This window comes from Paramisgurnus dabryanus, chromosome 7, assembly GCF_030506205.2.
Source record: "Paramisgurnus dabryanus chromosome 7, PD_genome_1.1, whole genome shotgun sequence".
In the NCBI taxonomy this organism is placed as follows: Eukaryota; Metazoa; Chordata; class Actinopteri; order Cypriniformes; family Cobitidae; genus Paramisgurnus; species Paramisgurnus dabryanus.
Genome location: NC_133343.1, coordinates 32,752,226 through 32,777,997, shown reverse-complemented (window position 1 = coordinate 32,777,997; position 25,772 = coordinate 32,752,226). Strand labels below are relative to the sequence as shown.

Sequence of the window (25,772 nt, the reverse complement as noted above, 5' to 3'; positions counted from 1 at the left end):
CCTGTTATCCACACACATTGTTAATCTCCCAAGTCAACCCACAGGCTCTCAATCTGCCATTTCGCATTCGGCAATCGTCTAGCGCCTCCTGGCAACGGTTGCTATAGTGACAAACTACGTCACGCCTGACTTGGTTTCCATGGTCCTCGTGACGTGATCGACCGTGTAAAACGCTGTAGGAAACCCCGGATAGCCGTCACCATGGCTACTGGCGGGGGGGAGGGGTGGAGTTTAGAGGAAGCGGAAGTGTCAGCGCAAGCGGAAGTGGTACTGCCCTGAATACCCCGAGCAGCGAAACGGAGGACAGCTTGATACTCCCATCGATAAGAGAAACAAATCAGGACTCGAAATATATTTAAATGTGAGTTACACCGCCCGTGAACGCCGTTCATGTGATATTGTGAACGTTCTCGATGCATTTTGCTGTGATCTCGCTCATGTGAGCCCCCCTCATTATTGTCTATGGCGGAAGGTGTCTATTGTGGTTTTGGGCTGGGTACAAGGACTTAGGCCGAGGTGGGGGATGAGAAAACGACTATTGCTTATTCACCCCGATTATATTCGAAGGTAGCGCGCGATTCCCGCTTGATTATCATACGAGCGCGTAACCGAAGTACTGCAGCGTTAAATGAATCTCGTCCGCACGGGAGGGATTGGTCAGCAACTCCCGCGTCTATTCGGTCGTCGTGAATGCTAACAGGCTAACTAGTTAACGATTAAATGCATTAGACTACCAAAGCAGGCGATTTGCGGCGAGAGGTCTGTTTTATTGTCACTAATAACGGTTATGCGCGCTTTCGGCGCGAATAATCAGCGCGAGACATTTAATTCCACAACGGAATGTGAGCGAGAGGGCGTTGCATCGGATGCTAACGGTGTTAGCGATGCGCTTCTAGTATGCTGCAATGCGTTATTAACCATGTTTAACGATATAACGGGATAATAATGTATCTTTACAACGTCTATATGTGTTAGATTAATCGATGTACGTGAACAAAGTATAAAGCAATAACGATTATTATGTGAATTCTCGTCAGATCGGACGCACCGTAAGGGCCTTGATGCTGGCGTTAGTGTCTTGTTATCGTGACACACCTTTAAAATAAATATAATTCGACGTCGTCGTCTGTCATCCACAGGAAGTTTAAACCAAAACGTTTGTTTTTTACCTCAAGGCTCATCGGTTGCGTTAGATGGTTAGTTAACTAACCAAAACCTGCGGTTCGTACTCGGGAGCAGAACGGGTCGTGTATACCGGACTGACACCGTTACCTGAGATTATTCGGCCTTTGATAAGAATCGCCTGGAGGGGTCACGCCCTAGGCGTTGTCAGTCTGGCGAATATCGGTATTGAGAATGTTGACATTCCCGATATTCCCTCAAAGAATTCTGATTTCCAGAGTCGCGTTGTATTGGTATTTAGTGACCTTGCACAATTGCAGGGGGGCAGATGTGATATTGAGCAGCTGTCTGGTACAAAACATTATTGGTCTGATACTACATTCATCAAGATAAAGCATGGTGGGTGATATGGGGTTTCATCATAGGGGCTTAATTTAGACTTTGGACAGGTGTAATGTCAAAGTTGAGTAACCTTATTTTTTCACAGTAGTTGCTTTTGAGATGATTTCAGATCTACCCTTATGTAAATTAAAGGAACACTGCACTTTTCTTGAAATTAGGCTTAATTTCCAGCTCCCCTAGAGTTAAACATATGAGTTTAAAAATTTTGGAATTCATTCAGCTGATCTGGCGGTACCACTTTTAGCATAGCTTAGCATAATTCATTGAATCTGATTAGACCATTAGCAGCATTGCGCTCAAAAAGACCAAAGAGTTTCAATATTTAAAACTCTTTTGTAGTTACATTGTGTACTAAGACCGACGGAAAATTAAAAGTTCTAGGCCGATATGGCTAGGCACTGTACTCTCAATCCCTGCGTAATAATCAATAACTTGCGGCCGTACCATTGGTGCAGAAGGCGAAATGATATTACGCAGCTCTCCGAAAATAGTCCCCAGCTACACAAATTTCATGCTGGGGACTATTTTTGGGCATTGCGTAATATCATTGCACCTGCTCTTCCCATGGTTTGGTAATTTTCTGTCGCACTTAGTACACAGTGGCCCTCATTTATCAAAAGTGCGTACACCAAATTTCCAGCGTACACCTTGCGTACACCCAAAACCACGGTGACTTTGAGATTTATCAATATGGACGTTGGCGTACGGCACGCTCAAATCCTACGCCAGCTCAGGAGGTGGTGTACGCACATTTTGAGTTAGTGCAGAAATGCGCAAAAACTTCCTAACACCACAAAACGTACTGAAAAACTAAAATATATGATATATTATGACCCACTGTAAAAAACATAGTAATTATAAACTTCAGTGTTTCTTTTTATGCAACAATGTTCAATGTTTAATTTTTGAGACTTTACCAAAGCATTTGATTTGTATGCATATGTATTCCTTCAGTTGAGAGCCTGTGCGCTTTACCTGATGTTTCAGAGCGAGCATGTGAACGGAGCTTAGTGGGAGCGGAGCTTTGAGCGGTGCGGTAATATTACCATCAAAGCGCCTTTCCGAAAATTCCGCTCCCTCAGCACCGCTCGTTGAACCCAGAACGCCCTTTGATAATTTGCTAGTTCGATAATCTGTAAAAACGTCTAGCAATAAGTTATGGAATTCAAGCCTTATACATAAATGTAAAGTAAAAATCAAAGTTAAGATTGAGCAGGAAGAAAAAATTTAAAGGGACTGCGGAGAGACTGTAAAGAGTTAGTAAATATTCTTCCTGGAATCTGAAGCGGCACATTGCAAGAAAGCACAAGGATGTGCTACGAAAACATGGTAATGCAATAAAAGGTAAGCTAGTTACGTACCATTCGATGATAAATAAATACAGATGAGGTAAGGTAAAATGCTTGCGTTGAATGGAGCCGTAAATCCGATCATGATGACATGCGGACAAAATTATGGCCACGAATAATTTTTTATGCTATGGACACTTCTTTTTCTTATTTAGTCTAAAGTATGGCCATAAATTTAGAATTTGTTCCCAATATTCAACAGTTTGTTCCTTGGAATTAATTATTATAATATTTAGAATATTTCGTAATTACTATTACAATTATTATTACTTCAAATTATGAATTAGCTTAGCTAAAACATGTGGATGTCTTGGAAACAAATTGTTAATTTGAATTATATCCGGAGCTCCGTATCAAACTGGATCTAAGATACAGCTAACAAACAACTGTATGTAAATACAGAACAACACACTACAAAAGTTACTACATCATTTTAAAATATTATATAAAAAAAATTAACTGAACCATTAAGCAGACATAGAATTTAGATGTAGGCAACAGTAAATAATAATAAGAATAAATAATTATTCTTCTAAATATCAATTAATAATAAAAATAATAATAAGAATATTACAAATTGTCATCCAATTATTAATGTGTCTTTAATCCCACTCTTTAAACTGCCAAATAAAACAATTTTGTTTCTTTTCACTTCCCCGGATTCTCTTCTTTGCCGTCTTTCGTGTGTCAATGGCGTAAAATGAGGGCGTGGGGGAGGCGGAGACTTGAATTTATATGGGCTTGTTATTCTAATGACGCTCGTTTTCGGCCGCAGCATTTATGAAGGGCAGATATTGCGTACACCTGAATATCAACGGTACGCACAGTTTCATAAATCAGGCGGTGAGAGGAGTGTAAGCATAATCTTACGCCAACATATACGCCCGTTTCTACGCAAGAATGATAAATGAGGGCCAGTGTACCTACAGAGGAATCAAGTTTTAAATAGGAAAAATATCGAAACTCTTTGGTCATTTTTAGCATGATGCTAATGTTCTAATCAGATTCAATTGATTATGCTAAGCTACCGCCAGACCTGGAGATCGGCTGAATGAATTCCCAAACGATAAAACTCAGATATTTAACTATAGGGGAGCTGAAAATTGAGCATATTTTCAAAAAAGTGGAGTGTTCCTTTAACCATGGTTTTACTACAGTTAAAAAACATTATTACTGTAGTAAAACCATGGTGACCACAAAATAGCCATGGTTTTGAAGACCATGGATTCAAAAACCATATTTAAATCATGTTTATTGTAGTAATACCATGGTTTTGCTACTAGTAATCAATACACCAAAAAACATGGTTAATTTTGTAAGGTTAGTATGACACCCCAGAAATCACTGCATCATTTACTAAAAGTTGACATGATATTCTTGCATCAACGTTTGTGTCCCTGGACCACCAGTCTTAAGTAGCATGGGTATATTTGTAGCACTAGCCAAAAATACATTTGTATGGGTCAAAATTATAAAATTTTCTTTTATAATTATTTTAGGATATTAATTTAAGATGATGTTCCATGAAGATATTTTGTAAATTTTCTAGATTAAATATGTAACAAAACTATATTTTTGTGATTGAATGCAGTTGCTGAGGACAACTTTGGACAACTATAAAGGCTATTTTTATTTTTTCAATATTTTTTTTATTTTATTATACCTGGACCAAATATTGTACTTTCCTAACAAACTATACACAAAACGCTTATTTATTCTGCATACTCATTTATTAATACATCTCAAATAAAAAAAAACCTTGTCACTGGTTTTGTGATTTGGGGTCACATTAGATAATTGTTATGGCAATGAATATAGACTTAGAAGCTGGTATGGCGTTTTGAGGAAAAGATAGATAATTGTTATGCGGGTTGGATGATTTAGCCATTTAGCAACTCATTGCAGTGCCAAAGGCAGATATTTTAAACCAAGTGTTTTTTTTATTTTATAGTTTACGAATATTTATTGAAGTATAAAAATTGTCGTCTTTTTAAGTTAGTGTCATAAGCCTGTTTTGTCATAAAAAGATTCATGCATTGAATCATCAAAATAAACACAGGCCCAAACTCTTTCTCCTTCTTTTAATGTTTTCATTTTACTTTTAACATGATGTTTTATTGTTAGAAATATGTGTGATTATGATCTCACTAACACTAGTGACTATTCTTGTAATAAAATAAAGCTATTTTTTCATGATGTAATATTAGTATGTTGCTGTTTTAAAGTAAATAATGTTGCATTACAAAAAGGTACTTGTGCTAAAGTAAATCAAGTTTGTTTTGATTTCGCACATCTGAGTGAGGCACACTGTGCCGTTTACCAAGAATAAAATGGCGTTATACCCCTGAATGGGGCATTATTGATCTTAACGCTTACACAGCAATTTAATGGATTGATTCCTCACAGACTCTCTCTGAAGGACACCTGAACTAGCACATTTGAGAAAACACTTGAACAAGTTAGTCATTGAGTACACTTGAGTACTCATTAGTGAACGCCTTCAGTATAACAACAATTGTGTAAGACCCAAAATTGATAATACTACCAATTAAAGGTTGATCTCTTTATATTAACCCCACCAAACGATACCAACTTGGATTATTTGTCACCAGGGATTTAACTAATAAAATGTTTAGTACTGTCTAGCGCACTAGCAACTCATCCATCTCCATCCTCTTTTCCCATGCAGTTGAATCATGGACAAGAGCGACCTCGTGCAGAAGGCTAAGCTCGCGGAGCAGGCCGAGCGATATGACGACATGGCCGCTTCAATGAAGGCCGTCACAGAGGGCGGTATCGAGCTTTCCAACGAAGAACGAAACCTGCTCTCCGTGGCCTACAAGAACGTCGTGGGCGCTCGCCGTTCGAGTTGGCGCGTGATCTCCAGCATCGAGCAGAAAACAGAGGGTAATGAGAAGAAACAGCAGATGGCGCGCGAATACCGCGAGAAGATCGAGACTGAGCTTCAGGAAATTTGCAACGATGTGCTGGTGAGACATATGAGCAGTCTTTATTTGGCCTTTTTTTAATAAATGTCTTATATTTGGTGATCAAGTTGGGTAATACTATTAGAAATAAACTACCTGAACCAATTTTTTTTTTACGTTAAATTGACATTGCGGAAAAATTAGCTTCCAGCGTTTAGGTTCAGGTATCAGTGTGATGCGTAGGTTGAAATTAGGGCTGGGCGATAATTCGATAACGATAATTTTACCGATATAAACTTTTTCGATAAAACGATAAGGACAGTTCGATAAGTGATCGATAATGTTTAAGCACTGTGCGTAATGTTGCGCGAGCACTTCCGGATGCGGCACGCGCTCTTGGTTTACAATCACAGTGACAGTCAGACTTGAAGGAGTGGAAGATGAGGCAAGTTATTCATTTATTAGTAGAGACCTATGATTTTCGCGATGCGGATAACGCGGACGGAATCACGGAATCCAAATGCGCGGAAACATTTTCTTGTGTGTAATGTTGGACGCGCAAACAGGGTTCGTCAAACACAGCAGACACAGGTGCGTGCAGTATACTTTACTTTCATTCAGCGTCCGCCTTGCGCACGCACACGTCCGCCCAGCTTTAAAAGTATATTTATAGGACATTCACAAATTCAGGAAACTGAGGAAAAGCAGCAGATCCACCACTGCAGTGAATAAAGTGTTTGCGTATGTGCGCTCCCACAGCAACGTGACACTCTTGACATCCATTTATCAGCGTGTATAGCTCGTATATGTATAACACACGCGTGATCACTGAACTAAGTTTTCTTTCTTGTTTAAGTGAACATAAACAGCTGTTACTCAGTATATTGAAACTTAAAGCAGTCTGTCTTGGGTCTTAAAGGGACAGTAGTCTGCTGCTTTTGTGTCAGAAATGTGTTGATTTCATAACAAATAGATTTACATTTAATACAGATGCATTAAAACAAGATTTTAGTTTTTGTATTTGTCATGTTCTGAATAAAAAGTAGTTTAAAACCATTATTAACTGTCTGGTTTTTACAATTTTCATTCAGGAGCAAAAATCTGCCTTTAAATTTGACAGGAGTAAAGATTTGTTATTTATCATGATAATTATCGATATCGACTGATATGGAAAACATTTTCTCGATAATTTTTTTGGTCATATCGCCCAGCCCTAGTTGAAATTTAGCGTAGGTTTATTTATTTATTTTTTCCACACAGCTTTGTTACCAATGGAAAGGAATGTGTGGCATGATTTTCCTTTTATCTCCCATAATGTCATTTAATGAACTTGTTGTATTCAAATGTAAGCCACTTGTATGAAAATGTCTGAAGGGGTGCATTAGATTTTCAAGCTTAAATATTTTTTATGTAAATGTTCAAAGCTTAATGCCAGATGCCCTCTGCTGTTTTAGGGTCTCTTGGAGAAGTACCTCATTCCCAATGCTAGCCAGCCAGAGAGCAAAGTTTTCTACCTGAAAATGAAGGGAGATTACTACAGATACCTGTCCGAGGTGGCATCCGGAGACGCCAAGAAAAGTGAGCATATTTACTTATAGATGTCTAGGATATTCAAGCAGTAAGCGTTAAGTATTTGTATTTGGACCGCCTTTTTAAAACATTTGCTTAGAAGGTTCCTACCTAATGATGGCAAATCAACTGTAGCAACCACCTACAGCGTTGTGCCTGCATGACTGCTTAGTTAAATATTTGTTTACTTTGCAGTCAAGTATTGAAAATATTACACATTGGTAACTGTGAAGGTCCACTTATGAATTCGATTTGATTTGGCCCAATCACAGCCACAGTTGAAAACTCTCAGAAAGCTTACCAGGACGCGTTTGAGATCAGCAAGAAGGAAATGCAGCCCACACACCCCATCAGGCTGGGTCTAGCTCTCAACTTCTCCGTCTTCTATTATGAAATCCTCAACACCCCAGAGCAGGCCTGCAGTTTGGCAAAGACGGTGAGAAAATTAAGCCATTCATCTACACCTTGTTTTGTTTTTGGGGGGGGGGGGTTGGTTATAGGGCTGCATAATGATTAATCGCAACTAATCGTATGTGTGTGTACTGTGTATAATAATTATGCATATATAAATACACACACATATGAATATATTTAAATATTTATGCAGAATAAAAGTTTTTGTTTACAATATATGTGTGTGTACTGTGTAAAATAATTATGTATATATAAATACACATACATGCATGAATAGATTTAAGGGTCAATGACTTGACGTTAATTATTTTGTGTCCGTATGGTTCAATTAAATGTAAAAGGGTTAAAATTTCAAAATAAATTTGCAGATTACTTGCATTCATTCTCTTTTTTTTGAGAACCAAGTGTAAAATGTCGAATTTTGAAAGAATATTTGGGGGATAATTGCAAAAATGTCAATGTTGTGTAACCAGTTTGTGTCAGTTGGTGTAACTAATATTTTTTTAAATGAAAATATGAATGTATTGATAAAAAATGTGGAATAAAATATCATCTAGTTTAGTGTAATACGATTTTTTTACATACATTTTTACATCATTTGTCAAAGATTATTTAGAAAACAGAGCAGTTTTCAGCATATGTCAGGGAAAATATTACAAAAACGCATAAAAATTTACATTTTCAAATAACTAATAAAATAATATTTTAAAATGACTTTTTTGATGATTACGCTTACCTGCAATCAAGGTGGATAAAATATTTAATATATCCCATTCTTTGACACAATTGGAGGTTACACCATTTGACATTTTCAGGTCCATTCAGTCTTAACTTTCATAAAAAAATTGCAAATGTAATTTTTTATTGCATATAATTAACATAAATAAACCTAAATAAGTTTTTTTTGAATTCTCATCTTGCCAAACCGTTTTTGCCACTGACCCTTAAATATGTACCTGTGTATATACATTTTTATATTTATATATAATTTATATTATATATAAATACTTAATACTTAAATATTTGTTATAATATTGTTTATAGATGCATAATTATTATATACAGTACAAAACTTTTATTCTGCAAAAGATTAGCAACGATTAATCGTTACGTAGCCCTAGTTGGTAACCATCTCAGTGTATGCATCCTAATGTGAATCTTTTAAAAATGCATTACAGATGGTGCAACCGAACACTAATTTAATGTTCGAAGTGTCTTTGGGTTTGTACAGACATATGAATGATCTGATCTTCATGTTTACATTGATTTTAGGCTTTCGATGAGGCGATTGCTGAGCTGGACACTTTGAACGAGGACTCTTACAAAGACAGCACTCTGATCATGCAGTTACTAAGGGACAACCTCACTGTAAGTACCAATGACATTTTTTTATCTAAACGTGTATCGTACATTACCTTTTAAATATCTGCCAAGCCCCAAATGCAAGAAAAAAAGAGCTTTGGGTGGTAAATAAGGAACTCTAGCAGTTTAAATAATTGAAATAAGTCCTGTCCCTATATAGCATCTTTATCCTAGTCCATGACTTTAATGCATGCTTTAGCTGCCTTCATTCAAAAACACCTTGTATGGACTTATATCAATGCCACTGTTTTGTCTCAAGATGCACACATTATTGTTTTTGTGTGTAAAAACTACTTAAATGTCCCAATATAACTAAAGCCTTAAGGATTAATCTAAACCCTGTCCGGGAAATCCCACATAGTGATATAAAAGTCACAAGTTGAAGCTAATCTGTAGATTTGGCACATTGGTTTACTTGAATTAGGGATGCTTAACGATTAATCGCGATTAATCGTTAGCAGAATAAAAGTTTTTGTTTACATCATATATGTGTGTGAACTGTGTATAATAACTTTGTATAAATAAATGTACACACGTGCATGTATATGTTTTAGAAATGTTTACATGTGTATATACATTTGTATATTTATGTATAATTTATATTATATATAAATACTTAATATATATACATTTTTTTCTTAAAATTATACATGAATGTGTTCATATTTATATATATATATTAGGGGTGGCACGGTCCATGAAAAAAATCCGAACCGTTCGGTTCGCTTGTCTCGGTCCGGAGCGCGTGTGTACCGCACGGTTCAACGGTTCATGGCATGCGCAATGTAGTCTCATGCCCTGTATGTGACCTCAGATAGCGTGTTTCCCTTTCGCGCGAAAGAAGAGGTGACTGGTTTCGAGTATAAGTACTGCAGGTTATGTTACGTGTAGAAATGGCAAGTGGGAGAGAAAAGGAAGTCTGCCCGCAGTTGGAGGATGCGTCAGCGTCGTATAAGTTTGGTGTGTGGAAACATATTTTTATTTCATGTTACCTATGATGACAGCGGAAATAAAACAATAGATTGAACTGCAGTCTATGGGTTGAATGTGCTCAAACAGCCGCAGGAGATCGCCTTCTCTCCGACCAATTATCTAATCTGAGGTACTGTTTTACGTCTTTAGCGCTATTTTTAGCCTTTCATTGATAAAATTAAAGCGGCTGATTTCCGCGTAGTTTCATTTTGCTAGCGTGTGAAAGTTGCGCGATCTTATTTCAGAAATTGCCCCTCAAAGTAATCAGGACAGAAGTGGTCAAAAGTGGACAAAAGAGACTTAAAGAGATTTTAATATTACAGGTGCAAAGGTTATGTTTCTCTCTCGTCCACATATACTCTCTGCAGTATTAAAGCAGCCTCTCAGTGATAAATCTAAGAGCTACACTGAAGTTGGCATTTTAATAAATGCAAGTTATCTATGTGTGCTAAAAATGCTCATAAAGTTCATGTAGATGGCAATACACATTCTCTTTTTTGCCAAATAAATTAAAAGCATGTTGAAATCATCAATGTCTTCCCTCTTGCTGTATCAAAATCTCATCTGGCTTTCCTCAGGGATGGTCCCAATAATCAAATTCAGTTTGTGCATGATTACATGATATAACTTTTTTTTAATACTGTATCCTAAATTATGGATAACTAATACATTAATAAGATAATACATTTCTGAAGTGTTAAAAATTTAAAGAAAAAATAACAACAAGAACCGTACTGAACCGAGAACCGTGACCATAGAACCGTGATACGAACCGAACCGAGGGTTTTGTGAACCGTGCCACCCCTAATATATATACATACATATTTATTATACACAGTTTACACACATATGTGAACGTAAACAAAAACTTTTATTCTGCTAACGATTAATCATGATTAATTGTTTAGCATCCGTAACTTGAATTCCCTGAATATGTAAATCAAGCTAGCTTATTCACTTTAGGCTGATCACTGCTGAATTAAAAAATGCGTTTTTCTTTCCTGCAGCTGTGGACATCAGAAAACCAGGGTGACGAGGGCGAAGCCGGCGAGGGGGATAACTAAACGCGTTGCACTTCACTGTTAAACCCACCTACACTCTTTATCTTACACGTATACAGCCCATAATTCCCTGCTCCATCCACCTCACCTCTATCCACCTTTCTGTATGACGAGCAGCATGAATTGTACATGATCTACAAGTTTGTTCCCCTCATAGAGGCCAAACAGGGTGACGTTTGGTTTTCAAAGGCTGACTGTGTCTCAAACATGTGTTCTGTATTTGTTGGGAAACCCTCCTAAAAAAAAGAGGAAATTATGGTTGAATAGCGAAGTTTTTCTATTCTTTTCCCCTCCTAATCCCTCCTCTAACATTTTTAAAAGGTATATGTTCTCTCATAATCACAGATTATAATGCATTATAGTGTCCCCGTCTCTTTTCCTCTCCAATAGTGTACTGGCGATTGCTGGTTTTATTCAAAGGTTATTAAACTATCCATTAATTTAACAAACACTGTGATGTTTAGTTTTTCCTCCTGGACGGCGTAACGGAAATCAGAAGAGTAGCAGTACAATTCTGTTGCAGTCTCATACAGAAGGGATAAAAGCAGCCTGTATTGTGACACTGTATTGTGACTTACATGCATTACAATTACTGCTGTCACGTGCGTTGTTTTGTTTTGCGCACACGGCTAACAGCGAAATTAAAGGGACCCTAGGTTTGCTTTTTCATTTCTATTCAGTTTTAAGTACGAGTGAAGCATTCCATCACTATGTAACATTATGATTATAAATCTTTCGTGAACAAACAGGAGAGTTTCCTAATGTGCCGTTGCGAAGACGGTCGACATAAAGGTGCTGTTTGACATCAGTAAACGATTTTCCTGGTTTGTTCTGAAGTTTTCTGCGCGAGAATCGCACCTCAGTTTAATAAAGATTGTAAAAGTTGTAAACAATTGTAGAAGTTAATATAAATTTGTCTTAAAACTTAATGTTGTAAACCTGCTTGTAACGAAACACGCGTCACCTTTTTCCTTCTTCTTATTTTTCATACAAACTCCCCTATAGGAAGTCTCCAAGGACGATGCTCGGGTTTTCCCTTTCGATTGACGTCAGTAATTTGGATAGGGGAATTTTTGTCCTGATGTAGAGAATATAAGCCGAGTGGATGATTGTAAGTCGAAATTTCATACGAAACATTGTCGTACGGTGAAGATTTTGAAGGACCGAGAATATTTCTAGGGGTAGCTACTCACTCAGTGTCACAATACCTTGTCACATCACCATAACATTCCACATAGGTGTAGAGCTCATCTGTCTGACGCTAAAGACAATGTTCATGCACTGAAGACGAAATCTTTCCCCTTAGCTGAACAAATGGCAGTTATTCTACGCTTGATAACAAAAAATACAGTAGTGAATGTGGAGCCGAGCCTGTCTGTATATCTGGTATCTCCGATTGCTTTGTTTTTACTGACCAGTATTCTGCCTAAAGTTAGCTTCTGTGACGGTTTCATTGCTTAGCGCGCACGTGGTTGTGAAAATTTAGACTAGCTTAAGGAAAAATGACAAAACGAGAAAAAAAATACAACCTGGTTATTGACGTAATACTAGATTTGTGTATGTCTTTTAAAAACGGTTCTAGTTTCACCTTACATGTTATAATCAGGAAAGTGTAAAAGACAATTTAAAGTGAAATAAAAGTTTTATCAGTTCCAAGTTTCGCTGTATTGTTTTTCACAGTGGTGTAAATTCCGTGCAAATCTGACTGGGGAATGAAATGAAAATTACCTCATATTTTACTCGCCTTCAAGCCATCCTATTTGTATATGACTTTCTTCTTTTAGCCAAACACAGAGTTAAATTCAAAACTATCTTGGATTATAATGGCAATGAATGATGCCCCATTTTTAAAGCTCCAAAAAGCACATCCATCAATCAAAAACTAATTTATTCTGTCATTTAATGTCTTCTGAGGTCAAGTGATGAGTTTTTGTAATGTTTGATCAGAGGTGTAGCCTTACACCTGACCTTAGTGCGAATTGCTGTAGTTTAAATCTAAATGTTATTTTACAAAAACCCATCGTTTCACCTTGGAAGATGTTTAATAACTATTGATTAGTTTTTGATGGATGCACTTAAGCTTTCAAGAGCTTAAATTAAGAGTTTGGTCCCAAACGAGATAACTTTTGTCAAAACACACACACACACAAAATTAGAATATCATCAAAAAGTTGATTTATTTCACTAATTCTATTCAAAAAGTTAAACTTGTATATTATATTCATTCATTACACACAGATATATTTCAAATGTTTATTTCTTTTAATTTTGATGATTATACCTACAACTAAAAAAGGTTACATGTTGAAGACACCTGATACCACACTCTAATCAGCAAATTAAATCAAAACCCCTGCAAAGGCATTTAAATGGTATCTCAGTCTAGTTCTCTTGGCTACACAATCATGGGGAAGACTGCTGACTTGACAGTTGTCCAAAAGATGACCATTGACACAAGGAGGGCAAGACACAAAAGGTCATTGCAAAAGAGGCTGGCTGTTTACAGAGCTCTGTGTCCAGACAGATTAATACAGAGGCGAAGGGAAGGAAAAGATGTGGTAGAAAAAAAGTGTACAAGCAATAGGGATAACTGCACCCTGGAGAGAGGATTGTGAAACAAAACCCATTCAAAATGTGGGGGAGATTCAGAAGGAGTGGACTGCAGCTGGAGTCAGTGCTTCAAGAACCACTATGCACAGACATGGGTTTAGCTGTCGCATTCCTTGCGTCAAGCCACTCTTGAACAACAGACGGCGTCAGAAGTATCTTTCTTTGTATTGGTCTTAAGTAATATTCTAATTTTCTGAGATACTGATTTTGGGATTTTCCTTAGTTATAATCATCAAAATTAAAAGAAATATATTGTCCGTGTGTAATGAATGAATATAATGTACAAGTTTCACTTTTTTAATGGAATTAGTAAAATAGATCAACTTTTTAATGATATTCTAATTATATGACCAGCACCTGTATATAAAGTTATTAAGGCTTTAATCGAAACAAACCAACTGCAGTTTGATTAATATTAATTGGAATGCACAATAAAAAAACAAGATTTTTGAAAAATTTGGTTCTCGTTTTGGAACCAAACTCTTCAAATAGTCTAGGTTTAAATCAAAGCACATCCGTGGCATGTCAATCATTACTCAATACCTGTTTTTATGCATATACATTAATTCTGTTATAGAAATGCATGAATGAAGGTTAATGGAGTAAGATACTGATTACAAATTCTGCAAGGTGTAGCCACCGGAATTAAACAACTTAACATGACTCTTGGATGATATAAAAGTCTTATTAATAATGTTATGCAACATTATTATTATTATTTTTACAGTTAACCCAGTAATTCAATACTGTGCAGAGATGCCAGAAAAAAACATTTTGGTAGCACTAACATTAACATTAGTAAATGCATTAACAAATCAGTTTGTGTTAATTCTTGTTAATGTGAAATATTAGCTATTCATGTTAGTTCATGGTGCATTAACTAATGTAAACCGTTACAATGTATTAGTAAATGCAGAAATTAACATGAACTAAGATTAAAGGAATACCCCACTTTCATGAAAAATCCCAATAATTTACCTACTGTACTTATCTTCTTATGTTTAGTAGTGAAGTGTTTTTTTTTTTTTTTTTTTTAGGAAAACATAACTGAATTTTTCTTAATTTAATACTTTATTGGAGTTTAAAATTGCCATTTCAACCCAGCTTCAAATGGCTCTAACGATCCCAACCAAGGTATAAGGGTCTTATCTAGTAAAATAAGAAAGAAAAATAAGTACACACGCGTCACACGGCTAGTGAAAGACGAGAAGTTCACTACATAAGACCCTTATGCCCCGGTTGGGATTGTTTAAAGCTGCATAGAAACTGTAAACTGTTGAGGTCCAATAAAGTCTAGAAGTATTGTTCAAGTACAAGTAAGTTAACTAATTGTTAACAAATACAACCTTATTGTAAAGTGTTACCAACATTTGTATCGCTGCAATGCTGTTTTTTATGAAGCAAGCAAACTATAGTAATTGCATCGCTAACATTACCGAACGTTTGTCCTACAACAGCAGATTCACTGCTGAACATCAAATAATATTCCCAAAATTGTTCTTTATTAAACACACACATTGCATCCTCTCCATGTAAAACAGAGAAGACCCATTGACAAATCAGCATATGAAATACTGTCCGCATAAACAGTAATAAATACAGGTGTTAGGTTTTTACAAATTTACATTAACATTCATTGGTTTTACAGTAATAAACCTACCAGAATATTGACTAGATTGTAAAGCACCTGCACACACCTCTGCTGAACACTTTCTTTGAACAAAACACACAAACAAGTCAACAAAAAATGTGCCGGAATAAAAGCATAGCCCTAGGATATTGTTAAGTGTTTCATGTAAGGTAATGTAAGATTATATTGTTTATCAGTGCTGAAAGATAAATTAAAGAGAATAATTACATTATTATCAACATGAAGTGGAAATAAAATGTTATCAAGATTCAGAATATCTTAAGCCATTGAGGTATATTAGATCCTAAAAATAAAAACCAGCTACATTTTAACTAATGGACAATTCAACAAAACTAGAACAAACTTGACCAAATGAACACATGATGTGGACTAAATCCTAAGAAGTGTTATTTTAAAATCTATATCGTAACCAAATGATACCCTGTTTCACAAATTATTTGTGTCAGTGTTTATCAGCTGTAAATGTTTTGAGAGGCAAATAAACTGGATTGAAAAGTTAAATGTCCAGAGGAACTATGGTAAACAAGTGAGGTGGTTATTTCATCTTCTGCACCTCCTGTAGTAGCTTTTGTGCAGCCGCGTTGCCCGGTTCAATTTTGAGCAAGCTATTGAGATCTTCAAGACAGGATTTCTTGTTCTAAAATAAAAAATACAAGAATTAAAGGTGCAGTGCATAAACGACAGATCTAAACCTATTTAAGTTATCTATTTTCACTTATCCATCCGGCAGATGTGCCACTAAGCCTGTGGGAAACACTAAAGTGAAGTAATATACGCGTTTGTTCTGACTAAATGACAACGCAAGTGTTACAACTAGAGCCCGACCGATATGCATTTTTTAGGGCCGATGCCGATACAGATATTAGGTAGTAAAAAAAACACCGATAACGATATATCGGCCGATATTCTTTATGTGTATATTATAGTACAGTACACATATACTACAGTATATTATACTACAGCAGGCTACTGTACATATAATACACTATATACATTAACAGAATATACTATATATAAATACTTTTTTTGCAATGATCACTCACAAATGTGGTGATCAAACACTTAAAATAACGTGACAAAGATATGTAATATAGGCAGGTGTGTTTTACAAGTTAACAATAAACTTTATTATCCAAAATGATTCTGATATAAGTGCACAAAACAGTAAACTTGACTAATTATAAATAACTTTAAAACACAAACAAAACAAAATACACATAACTTAAATGATTGTCAGTTTTGACGAGAATAATGTTATATTGGGCTTATTTTGAAAATGGAAACTTATAAAGTCATTGTTTATTAGCTTTACAATAAGTTATGTACTTCACAAATTAATTAGAATCTTACCGTTAAGACGACAATGCTTGACTTGCTGACAACATACTGATGTAGGCTAATGTTTAATGTACTGCATAACGTTTTTATAACACGAACCCACAGTGTTCTGCCGGGACTTTAAACTTTTATAAAACTAAAGGTCTGCTCTCCGCCTCTTTAATTTAACGAGGGTGTAAAGTTGCGCGAGCTTATTTAATCAATTGCTTTGAAATGAGCATGTTCAGTAACAACACAAGCAGCTATACTCCCACAGACTGCGCGGCAGTTAAAGCGCGTCCTTTCTCCGCCTCGCGTCATTTCTTCCGCTTGCGTTTTAAACAATTCGCAAGTGGACAAAAGAGACGGATTAAAAACACCAAATGTAAACCGGAATGTGTCTTTCTCGCCCACTTATAAACCAATCGACCAAAGCGCGTCTTAATACCAGGTGTAAAATGTTGTGAAGAAACCGGGTGACTGCCTCCACCTGAACTGAGAGACTGACTGAAGTGAAGGGGGTTGGCTGGTGTCACTACAGTGAGTGACCTGCGACACCATTAGCAACCAGTAGGGCGCACTCTGCTGGACAAACAAGTACTTACATCTTTCAAAAACATTTAATGTCTTCTGTAAGGAACGTTCATATCTGCGGCTTATACGCCGATACAGATATATCTGCGACAGGCTCATATCGGCCGATAAAATCGGCAAAGCGATAAATCAGTCGGGCTCTAGTTACAACAGATGCCTTACCGGTTCAGAGGAACCCGTCTCTGCTCCTATATTTAATCGCTTCAGATGTTTTAAACCCTGGCTGATATTAACTTATGTTTTTACAGATGATTCCCTAAATAAGTAATAAACTGACATAATTACATGACGTTGCCCAGATGATCATCTTTTGAAACTTATCTAGATAATACGTTTAAACAACTGTTTTCAAAACAAGCTACACACTCCCATCCGGAGCACATGCGATGAAGCTGCCGGCTCCTCTTCTTTGTTTTTATAAGGACGTGACGTCATCATGCAAACACGAATGATGTTTTTTCATTTATTTTTCCTGGGAAAATCAACCAGAAAGCTTTAAATTATAACTCATTATTATTTTAAGCTTACCATTGTGAATTGGGGCAAGGTAAGGAGATACAGATTTTATTTCCACATATTCAATAACTGATTTTGTTATGTTAAAAATGTTACAGATTGCCACTTTAACTATTAAAGGTCACGTTCTTCCTGATACCATTTTTTAAACCCTAGTTAGTAATGTTGCTATAATAGCGTAAATAATACCTGTAAAATGATAAAGCTCAAAGTTCACTCCCAGGCGATATATTTTCTTTAATAGAATTCCTTTTTCAAAGCCTACAGCGAACGGCCGGTTTGGACTACAGCCCTCTATTTCCTGCTTTAATGACGTCAGTAAAACGTTTTTTTTTTTTTTACTAAACTCAACCCACAGGAATACGTCAGTCACCAGCTGTGGCTCAAACGGCTCTTCTAAGCTAAGCTAAGCTGCTATCGAATCACAACACACTAAACAAACTACACAATCAGAACTCGATACGTATTTCTGAAGGAGGGACTTCATAGATCAAGGAAGACATCAGCTGTTTTGAGGGCAGTGAAAACCGTGCTATACAGATGAATAAATTGTGTGAAAAATACAGCTTTTTTTAAACATGAAACATGAACACATGTTATAATGCGCACAGTAAACATAATCAAAGCTTCAAAATCACAGAAAGAGAGGGAGCTTTAAGAAAATTGTTCATATGAACGATGTTCAAATGGAAAATTCAAAATAATTGACTTACTTTAAGCTCCTTGTATGCCTGTGCACGCCGGTAAAATGCCTTGATGTTGGAGGAATCCAACTGAAGAGCCTCATCACAATCACTTATTGCTTCTTTAAACATCTTTAAAGACAGATAGCAGAGAGCCCTACAAGCAAAGCATATACAGATACAGTTCATGTGATAGTTAAGAGAGCAAGATTAATGTCACATACACAGTATGATACAAAAGAATATGAAAGCTTAAAAATTTGCATCATGAAAATTGCATCTTGATCTTGTAAACTGCATAGTTATGAAAACTGGATAAATGATTTTTAAATGTTGATTTTTACTTTTTTGGAATCCATTCAACTGATCTCCGGGTCTGGCGGTACCACTTTTAGCATAGTTTAGCATAATCCATTGAATCTGATTAGACCATGGGTCTTCAACCGGGGGTCCGCGGCCCCCAGGGGGTCCGTGACGGAACTGCAGGGGGTCCGCCAAATGATGTTTAACGACAAGTTATTTTTTGCTTAAAACGTAAAATATATGGACAAAACGTAACATGTCCCCTTTAAGTTGTGCACGTGCGTGGTCGCATAGGTTTGAAGGCGCGCGTTCAGTTTAGCCAGCGGACCAAAATAAAATATCTAAAGATTATAGATGTCCACTCAGGAAGCAGCAGTAGCGACAGAAAAGTCATCATAAAACAGGTAAATCTTATGTGTGTCTTTCTTTCAGAATGTCATTTTAGAATCAGTGCGACATGTTGTCTCATCTATATTACTGAACTTGGACGGCTGTTTCACGCGGTTCAGATTTAAAGCGCTAATTCAACAGGCAAATTACACTACATCGCGTCTGCATTTTAAACTGTGACAAAACTATCGCTCGATTTTAAAAATGAATGAAACGCGCGCCGTGATGGTGCTTTGTGCAAGATTCATTGTCAGGTTGAAATCCGCCTCTCAAAAAGTTTCCCCAAAGAGATGCGCTCGGACTCGTTGCATGTTGTTCTCCCGAGTCTGATATGCAGAAAATAAACCTGCGTTACTCAAACTCGTGACAATGATGATACACGAGCAAGGCAACAGACCTCAAAATTATAAAGTAGCACAACCTCTATCCCCACCAGAATATAGAGTCTTTGTGCCATTCACCATGATCAGTCTTCTTTATAAACTGAAAGCCCTTTTTCAATTCACAGTTAAATGAAAATATATTACACTGCAAATACCTTAAAATAATATTATTTTATTATTATTATTATATTAATATAAAAACTAAATCTACTTTAACAAAAAAATTATGCATGTTAATATAGAATGGTTGTGTGACAATATGGTTTGTTTCTATTAAACATATAAAACAGTTCCAGTCCTTGATTCTGATTGGTCATCAGTTGTACTTTACTTCACTTTGCGTTGTGCCTAATACGAAAAGGCAGCCTCTCGTACCTTACTGCTTACATAAATATCTCTGTTTTAAACATTTAGTATTAGGGGGTCCCTGCTCCATGCCTCTCTCATCTAAGGGGTCCCCGACCCAAAAAACGTTGAAGACCCCTGGATTAGACCAGTAGCATCGCGCTAAAAAATAACCAAAGTGTTTCGATATTTTTCCTATTTAAAACTTGAATCTTCTGTAGTTACATCGTGTACTAAGACCGACGGAAAATTAAAAGCTGCGATTTTCTATACTCTGAAACTGGCGTAATAATCAAGGACTTTGCTGATGTAACATGGCTGCAGCAGGCGTAGTAATATTACGCAATGCCCAAAATAGTCCCCTTGGTTACTTTCAATGGCAGGGGACTATTTTCGGGCAGGGCGTAATATCACTGCGTCTGCTGCAGCCATGTTACATCAGCAAAGTCATTGATTATTACGCCAGAATGAGAGTATAGTTCCTAGCATACCTGCCTTGAAAATCACAGCTTTTAATTTTCTGTCGGTCTTAGTACACGATGTAACTACAGAAGAGTCAAGTTTTAAATCGGAAAAATATCAAAACTCTTTGGTTATTTTTTTGTGCGATGCTAATGGTCTAATCAGATTCAATGGATTATGCTAAGCTATGCTAAAACTGGTGGCGCCAGACCCAGAGATCAGCTGAATGGATTCCAAAAAAGTAAAAATCAAATGTTTAACTCTAGGGGAGCTGGAAAATGAGCTTATTTCCAAAAAAGTGGAATGTCCCTTTAAGACTTTAACCTAGATTTCACAGACAGGCTGACATGTTTCCAGATATCCTTTGTGTCTGTCTGTTGTGTTGTTCACCTGTTTGTGTAGGTTGTGACTTCTGTTGGGTCCTGACTTATAGACTGTGTGTATTTCTCCATCGCTCTCTTGTGCTCTCCTTTCTTCACCAGTGCATTGCCTTCCTCCTTTAAAACTTTGGCTTTTTTAACAGCTTCAGGTCCTGGAACTTAAAAATACAACAGCGTATCACATATTAACCTTTATAATACAACAAACTGACCTGACACGGATGCATAATTGTAACCTGCGTTCAGCACTTTAGCATGATCAATATGAATTTCAATATCGGGGTATTTTAACTTTTTTTGTTGTCCAGGGTCACATTTATTCAATTAATATTTAAACTATTTCTAACTTCTGCTTTGTTCTTCTTAAAAAAAAAAAAAAAAAAACTGTCATTACGGTACCATGACAAATTTCCAGCAATGTTCTTCATTTGTAAGTTGATTTGAATAAAAGCACCGGTTTAATATCAATGTTAATATTGAGGTCTGAGAGTCTGTGCTGTGCTCCAGAAATAATCCCAATAGTTTGAAAAGAGAATGCTTCACATCAATAAAACTCACACTTTGTAATCGAAGAATAAATGTTAAAGGCGGAGTGCATGATTTCTGAAGAACGCTTTGGTAAAGGGAGTCGAGCCGACTACCAAATCACACTTGTAGCCAATCAGCAGTAAGGGGCGTGTCTACTAAACAACATCATTGCTTGGGTTGCATATGTGTGGGGCGGGTCTATCAAAAGATGGTCCTGAATCTATTGGGGTAGGGGTGTGTTTGTTTAGGTGATTTTAAATGTCAACATTGGCTTTCAGAGATCATGCACCCTGCCTTTAATACAAGACATCGCCCTTTACCTTTCTTCTTGTTTTCATTCAGACCGTTCTGTTGTGCGGTGGGGGCGGAGCTTGCGGCCTGTGCCAGACTTTCTTTAACTGACATTGGAACGGTGGGGATGGGAGGAAGCTTTTCTCGCCAAGATGGTCCGTCTATATCCGTCAAAGCCTTGGTCATTCTAATGAGAAATAAACAGCTTGTCTCATTATACTGTTGTTGTAATGTAAAAGTTTACATAAATTACATAGAAACGGTAAACAACCTGTTGACTCCATCGTGAGCGGCTGGTATGTTCCAGTCTATCTGTAAAACAGTTTTGTAATCCACATAAGCCAGCCGGTATCTCTCCATGGCTTCGTACGCAGATGCCCGGCGAAGCAGAGCTTTAAATCCGAAAGGAACCAAATCAAGTGACCTGAAAAAGGTGCACATCAATCATACATCTGATCCAATTGTACAGTTTTGCCTTATTTTATATTGTTGAACTTACGTCGAACAATCTTTGATGCATTCATTACACTTTCCGTCTTTCAGGTAACTGGCTGCCCTATTTGAATACAAAATACTCAGATCCTCCTTGTTCTTCTGACCTGGGAACAGAACAAATACACTGAGCTTTTAGTGTACAAGTCATTTATAATTCGACTTTATTATCCTCCGGACCATACAACAGATGTTTTTTATCTAAGCGATTAACAGTGCATTACAAGCAGTATAGACTGTTTCATCGGACGCACGTACATTGTTGCGGTTACGCGTCTGAATGTGTGTTCAATGCTCTGGCTAGTGGCTAAACTGAACTCTGGGACAAATACCTCTTCAAAAATAACAAATGTTTTAGTTTCTTAAAGACGAGGGGAGACGGCAATCATGTTTTTTTCTGCTGAAACCGTCTATATATGTTCTTTAGGGTTCAGACTAGGGCTGCACGGTTATGACAAAAATCATGATTGATGATTATTCACATTAATATTGTAATTGCAGTTATTATTGCAAATGTAATAGTTTTGAAATGTTTTATAACTTTCGATGAAGCAGCTCCACGGCAAAACATCCAAAACTAAATAATATAATGTAAATCACAAATAATTATGGGAGTTATGTTGTTATTAAAATACAAAACGAAATGGCTTAAGGACACGTCAACTTAAAATTTTATTCGGTGCCCAAACACACTGCCGAAACACACAGAAATGGGCACAAATGGACGGCTGTAATTGATGCTTTTGCCGATTTTGTAATAGTTTCACCCGTAATCGTAATCCTGTTTAGTGTTTCGATTAATTGTGCAGCCCTAGTTTGAACCCATGATCGTTGCACTGCTACCTTTACAAAAATGTAACGATGGTTATTATAGTAAAATAGTAACTATGCTTTTTAGTGGATTGATTACCATTTGTATTTTTATAGTTTCTACAATCATCATGGTGGTTTCTATGGTGAAGGCACTATAAATATGTGATTACAATGGTTTTACCACAAATGCCATAGTTAAACCATGGTTTATTTCCGTATGGGTAATGCAATGCTCTACCAACTGAGGTACAAGAACACAATATTAACCACTGTTTCCACTAAAATACAGTAACTACAGTTGTTACTACTATAAAACCATTTTGGGGTGGTTTCCCGGACAGAGATTATCTTATAAACCAGGACTAGGCCTTAGTTTAATTAGGAAATATAACTTGATTTAACAAACATGCCTTACTAAAAACATTACTTGTGTGCTTTTTGAGGCAAAACAAAGGGCACTGATGTATTTTAAGATATGTCAGTGCAAGTTGTTTTCAGTTTGGACCGCTCTTACATTTATTTTAGTCTAGGACTAGTCTAATCTCTGTCCGGGAAACCGCACCATTAACTTAATGTTTATATGAACCGTGTTTTTTGTGGTAAAAGTGTAGTAACCATGGTTTTTTTGATGGTGTATTGATTACTATCCCCTTCTGAAAAATCCAGCTAAGACCAGTATAAGCTGGTAGGTGGTTTAAACTGGTCCTCCCAGCCTGAAAAGCTATGTCTAGTTAGACCATCTTAAAAAGTGACCAAAACACAGCTAGACCAGCTTGCTACACTAGCAATACCAGCTAAAACCAAGCCGAGAGACCAGATAAAACCAGCTCACCAGCTTATGCTGGTCTTAGCTGGATTTTCAAGTAAGGACATTTCACGATCTGCCATTTTATGATAATTTTATGATTATGATCAAACCATGTTCCCAATTTTACTACAGAAACCTTGTTTTTTTACCTGTAGTAAAACCATGGTTAATTTGGTTAAGTGCTTATTAAAGAGTTAATACCCCTACTGAATAATCCAGCAAAGACCAGCATAAGATAGTAGCTGGTTTAAGGTGGCAGTAGCTGGTCTGAGCTGGCCCTCCCAGCCTGAAAAGCAATGTCCAGTTAGACCATCTTAAAAAGTGACAAAAACACAGCTAGACCAGCTTGCTACACCCTCAATACCAGCTAAAACCAAGCTGGGAGACCAGATAAAACCAGCTCACCATCTAATGCTGGTCTTAGCTGGATTTTCCAGTAAGGAAATTTCACAATCTGCCATTTTATGATCATTTTATGATTGTGATCAAACCATGTTCCCAATTTTACTACAGTAACCTTGTTTTTTTACCTGTAGTAAAACCATGGTTAATTTGGTTAAGTGCTTTTTAAAGAGTAAATACCCCTACTGAAAAAATCCAGCATAATATAGTAGCTGGTTTAAGGTGGCAATAGCTGGTCTAAGCTGGCCCTCCCAGCCTGAAAAGCTATGTCCAGTTAGACCATCTTAAAAAGTGACCAAAACACAGCTAGACCAGCTTGCTACACTAGCAATACCAGCTAAAACCAAGCCGAGAGACCAGATAAAACCAGCTCACCAGCTTATGCTGGTCTTAGCTGGATTTTTCAGTAAGGACATTTCACGATCTGCCATTTTATGATCATTTTATGATTATGATCAAACCATGTTCCCAATTTTACTACAGAAACCTTGTTTTTTACCTGTAGTAAAACCATGGTTTTTAAAGAGTAAATACCCCTACTGAAAAATCCAGCAAAGACCAGCATAAGATAGTAGCTGGTTTTAGCTGGTTTAAGGTGGCAGTAGCTGGTCTAAGCTGGCCCTCCCAGCCTGAAAAGCTATGTCCAGTTAGACCATCTTAAAAAGTGACCAAAACACAGATAGACCATCTTAAAAAGTGACCAAAACACAGCTAGACCAGCTTGCTGCACTAGCAATACCAGCTAAAACCAAGCTGGGAGACCAGATAAAACCATCTCACCAGCTTATGCTGGTCTTAGCTGGATTTTCCAGTAAGGACATATCACGATCTGCCATTTTATGATTATGATCAAACCATGTTTTACTGTATAACAATAACTACACTTCACTACACCAAGTCAAAGTTGTTTTGGTAAACAAACTCTATATTTGAGCTCTCTTACCGGACTTCTTCTCCAGCAGCTCGATGGATTGGGTATAAAGAGACGCAGCTTCTCCATACTGACCGGCTTTGAAACGCTCGTTACCGGCTTGTTTCAGCTCCGTCCACGACTGCGATCGCCGCTTATGAGGCATGATGATACTGTAACAACACACACACGTGTCAAACTTTACATCGGTTACATTAGATATATATTACAAAATTGTTACAATGTTACATCGACTTACCGGTAATGTAACAACAAACGACTAAAGAACCCGGAAAGTAGTTGAATCGAATGCGTTCAACTTCGTCCGGTTGAACTGATAACTAGTGTAGTTAGTTATAGAAAACGCTAGAAGATCGCGTGAGTCTCCAAATAAACACCGGGCCGAAATCGAACCACGTTTTAGCGGCTGTAGGAACGGTTGGTGTTGAATTTCGGTTTCAATTCTCCGGCACAAGCGGCTGTGTAGAGCTGCGGGGTGCTATTTGAAGATCAGGATGGACGATTGTAACCCAACCCCGAACCATCATCTGCTCTCTATGAGGCGAAGCGAAGACTTTGGTTGCCAGATGTTCCCGAAACCTAATCAATCATTTTATATCATCTTAATTACAGGACCTATAACAGAAATAATGGATGATCTTCCTTTATTTTGCTATTAAATGCAGTTCATCTTTTATTGATATGAAATGCAAATG

At 37.0% G+C, this 25,772-nt stretch overlaps 2 protein-coding genes across 2 annotated transcripts; one reads left to right on the top strand and one right to left on the bottom strand.

Moving 5' to 3' along the window:
• The first annotated feature begins 202 nt into the window (after positions 1–202).
• Positions 203–12,830, top strand: ywhaba (tyrosine 3-monooxygenase/tryptophan 5-monooxygenase activation protein, beta polypeptide a). The gene is made up of 6 exons (XM_065279586.2): positions 203–361; positions 5,563–5,863; positions 7,255–7,378; positions 7,642–7,805; positions 9,056–9,151; positions 11,125–12,830. The coding sequence occupies exons 2-6, from the start codon at positions 5,570–5,572 to the stop codon at positions 11,179–11,181; spliced, it is 735 nt and encodes a 244-aa protein (XP_065135658.2). The 5' UTR covers positions 203–361; positions 5,563–5,569; the 3' UTR covers positions 11,182–12,830.
• On the bottom strand, positions 11,405–25,754 carry tomm34 (translocase of outer mitochondrial membrane 34). The gene is made up of 8 exons (XM_065279582.2): positions 25,316–25,754; positions 25,090–25,229; positions 22,131–22,230; positions 21,903–22,055; positions 21,661–21,818; positions 20,823–20,970; positions 18,580–18,706; positions 11,405–16,076 (listed from the first exon to the last, which is right to left on the bottom strand). Exons 2-8 carry the CDS (start codon positions 25,220–25,222, stop codon positions 15,975–15,977), a joined length of 921 nt encoding a protein of 306 aa, XP_065135654.2. The 5' UTR covers positions 25,223–25,229; positions 25,316–25,754; the 3' UTR covers positions 11,405–15,974.
• Between the last annotated feature and the right edge of the window lie 18 nt (positions 25,755–25,772).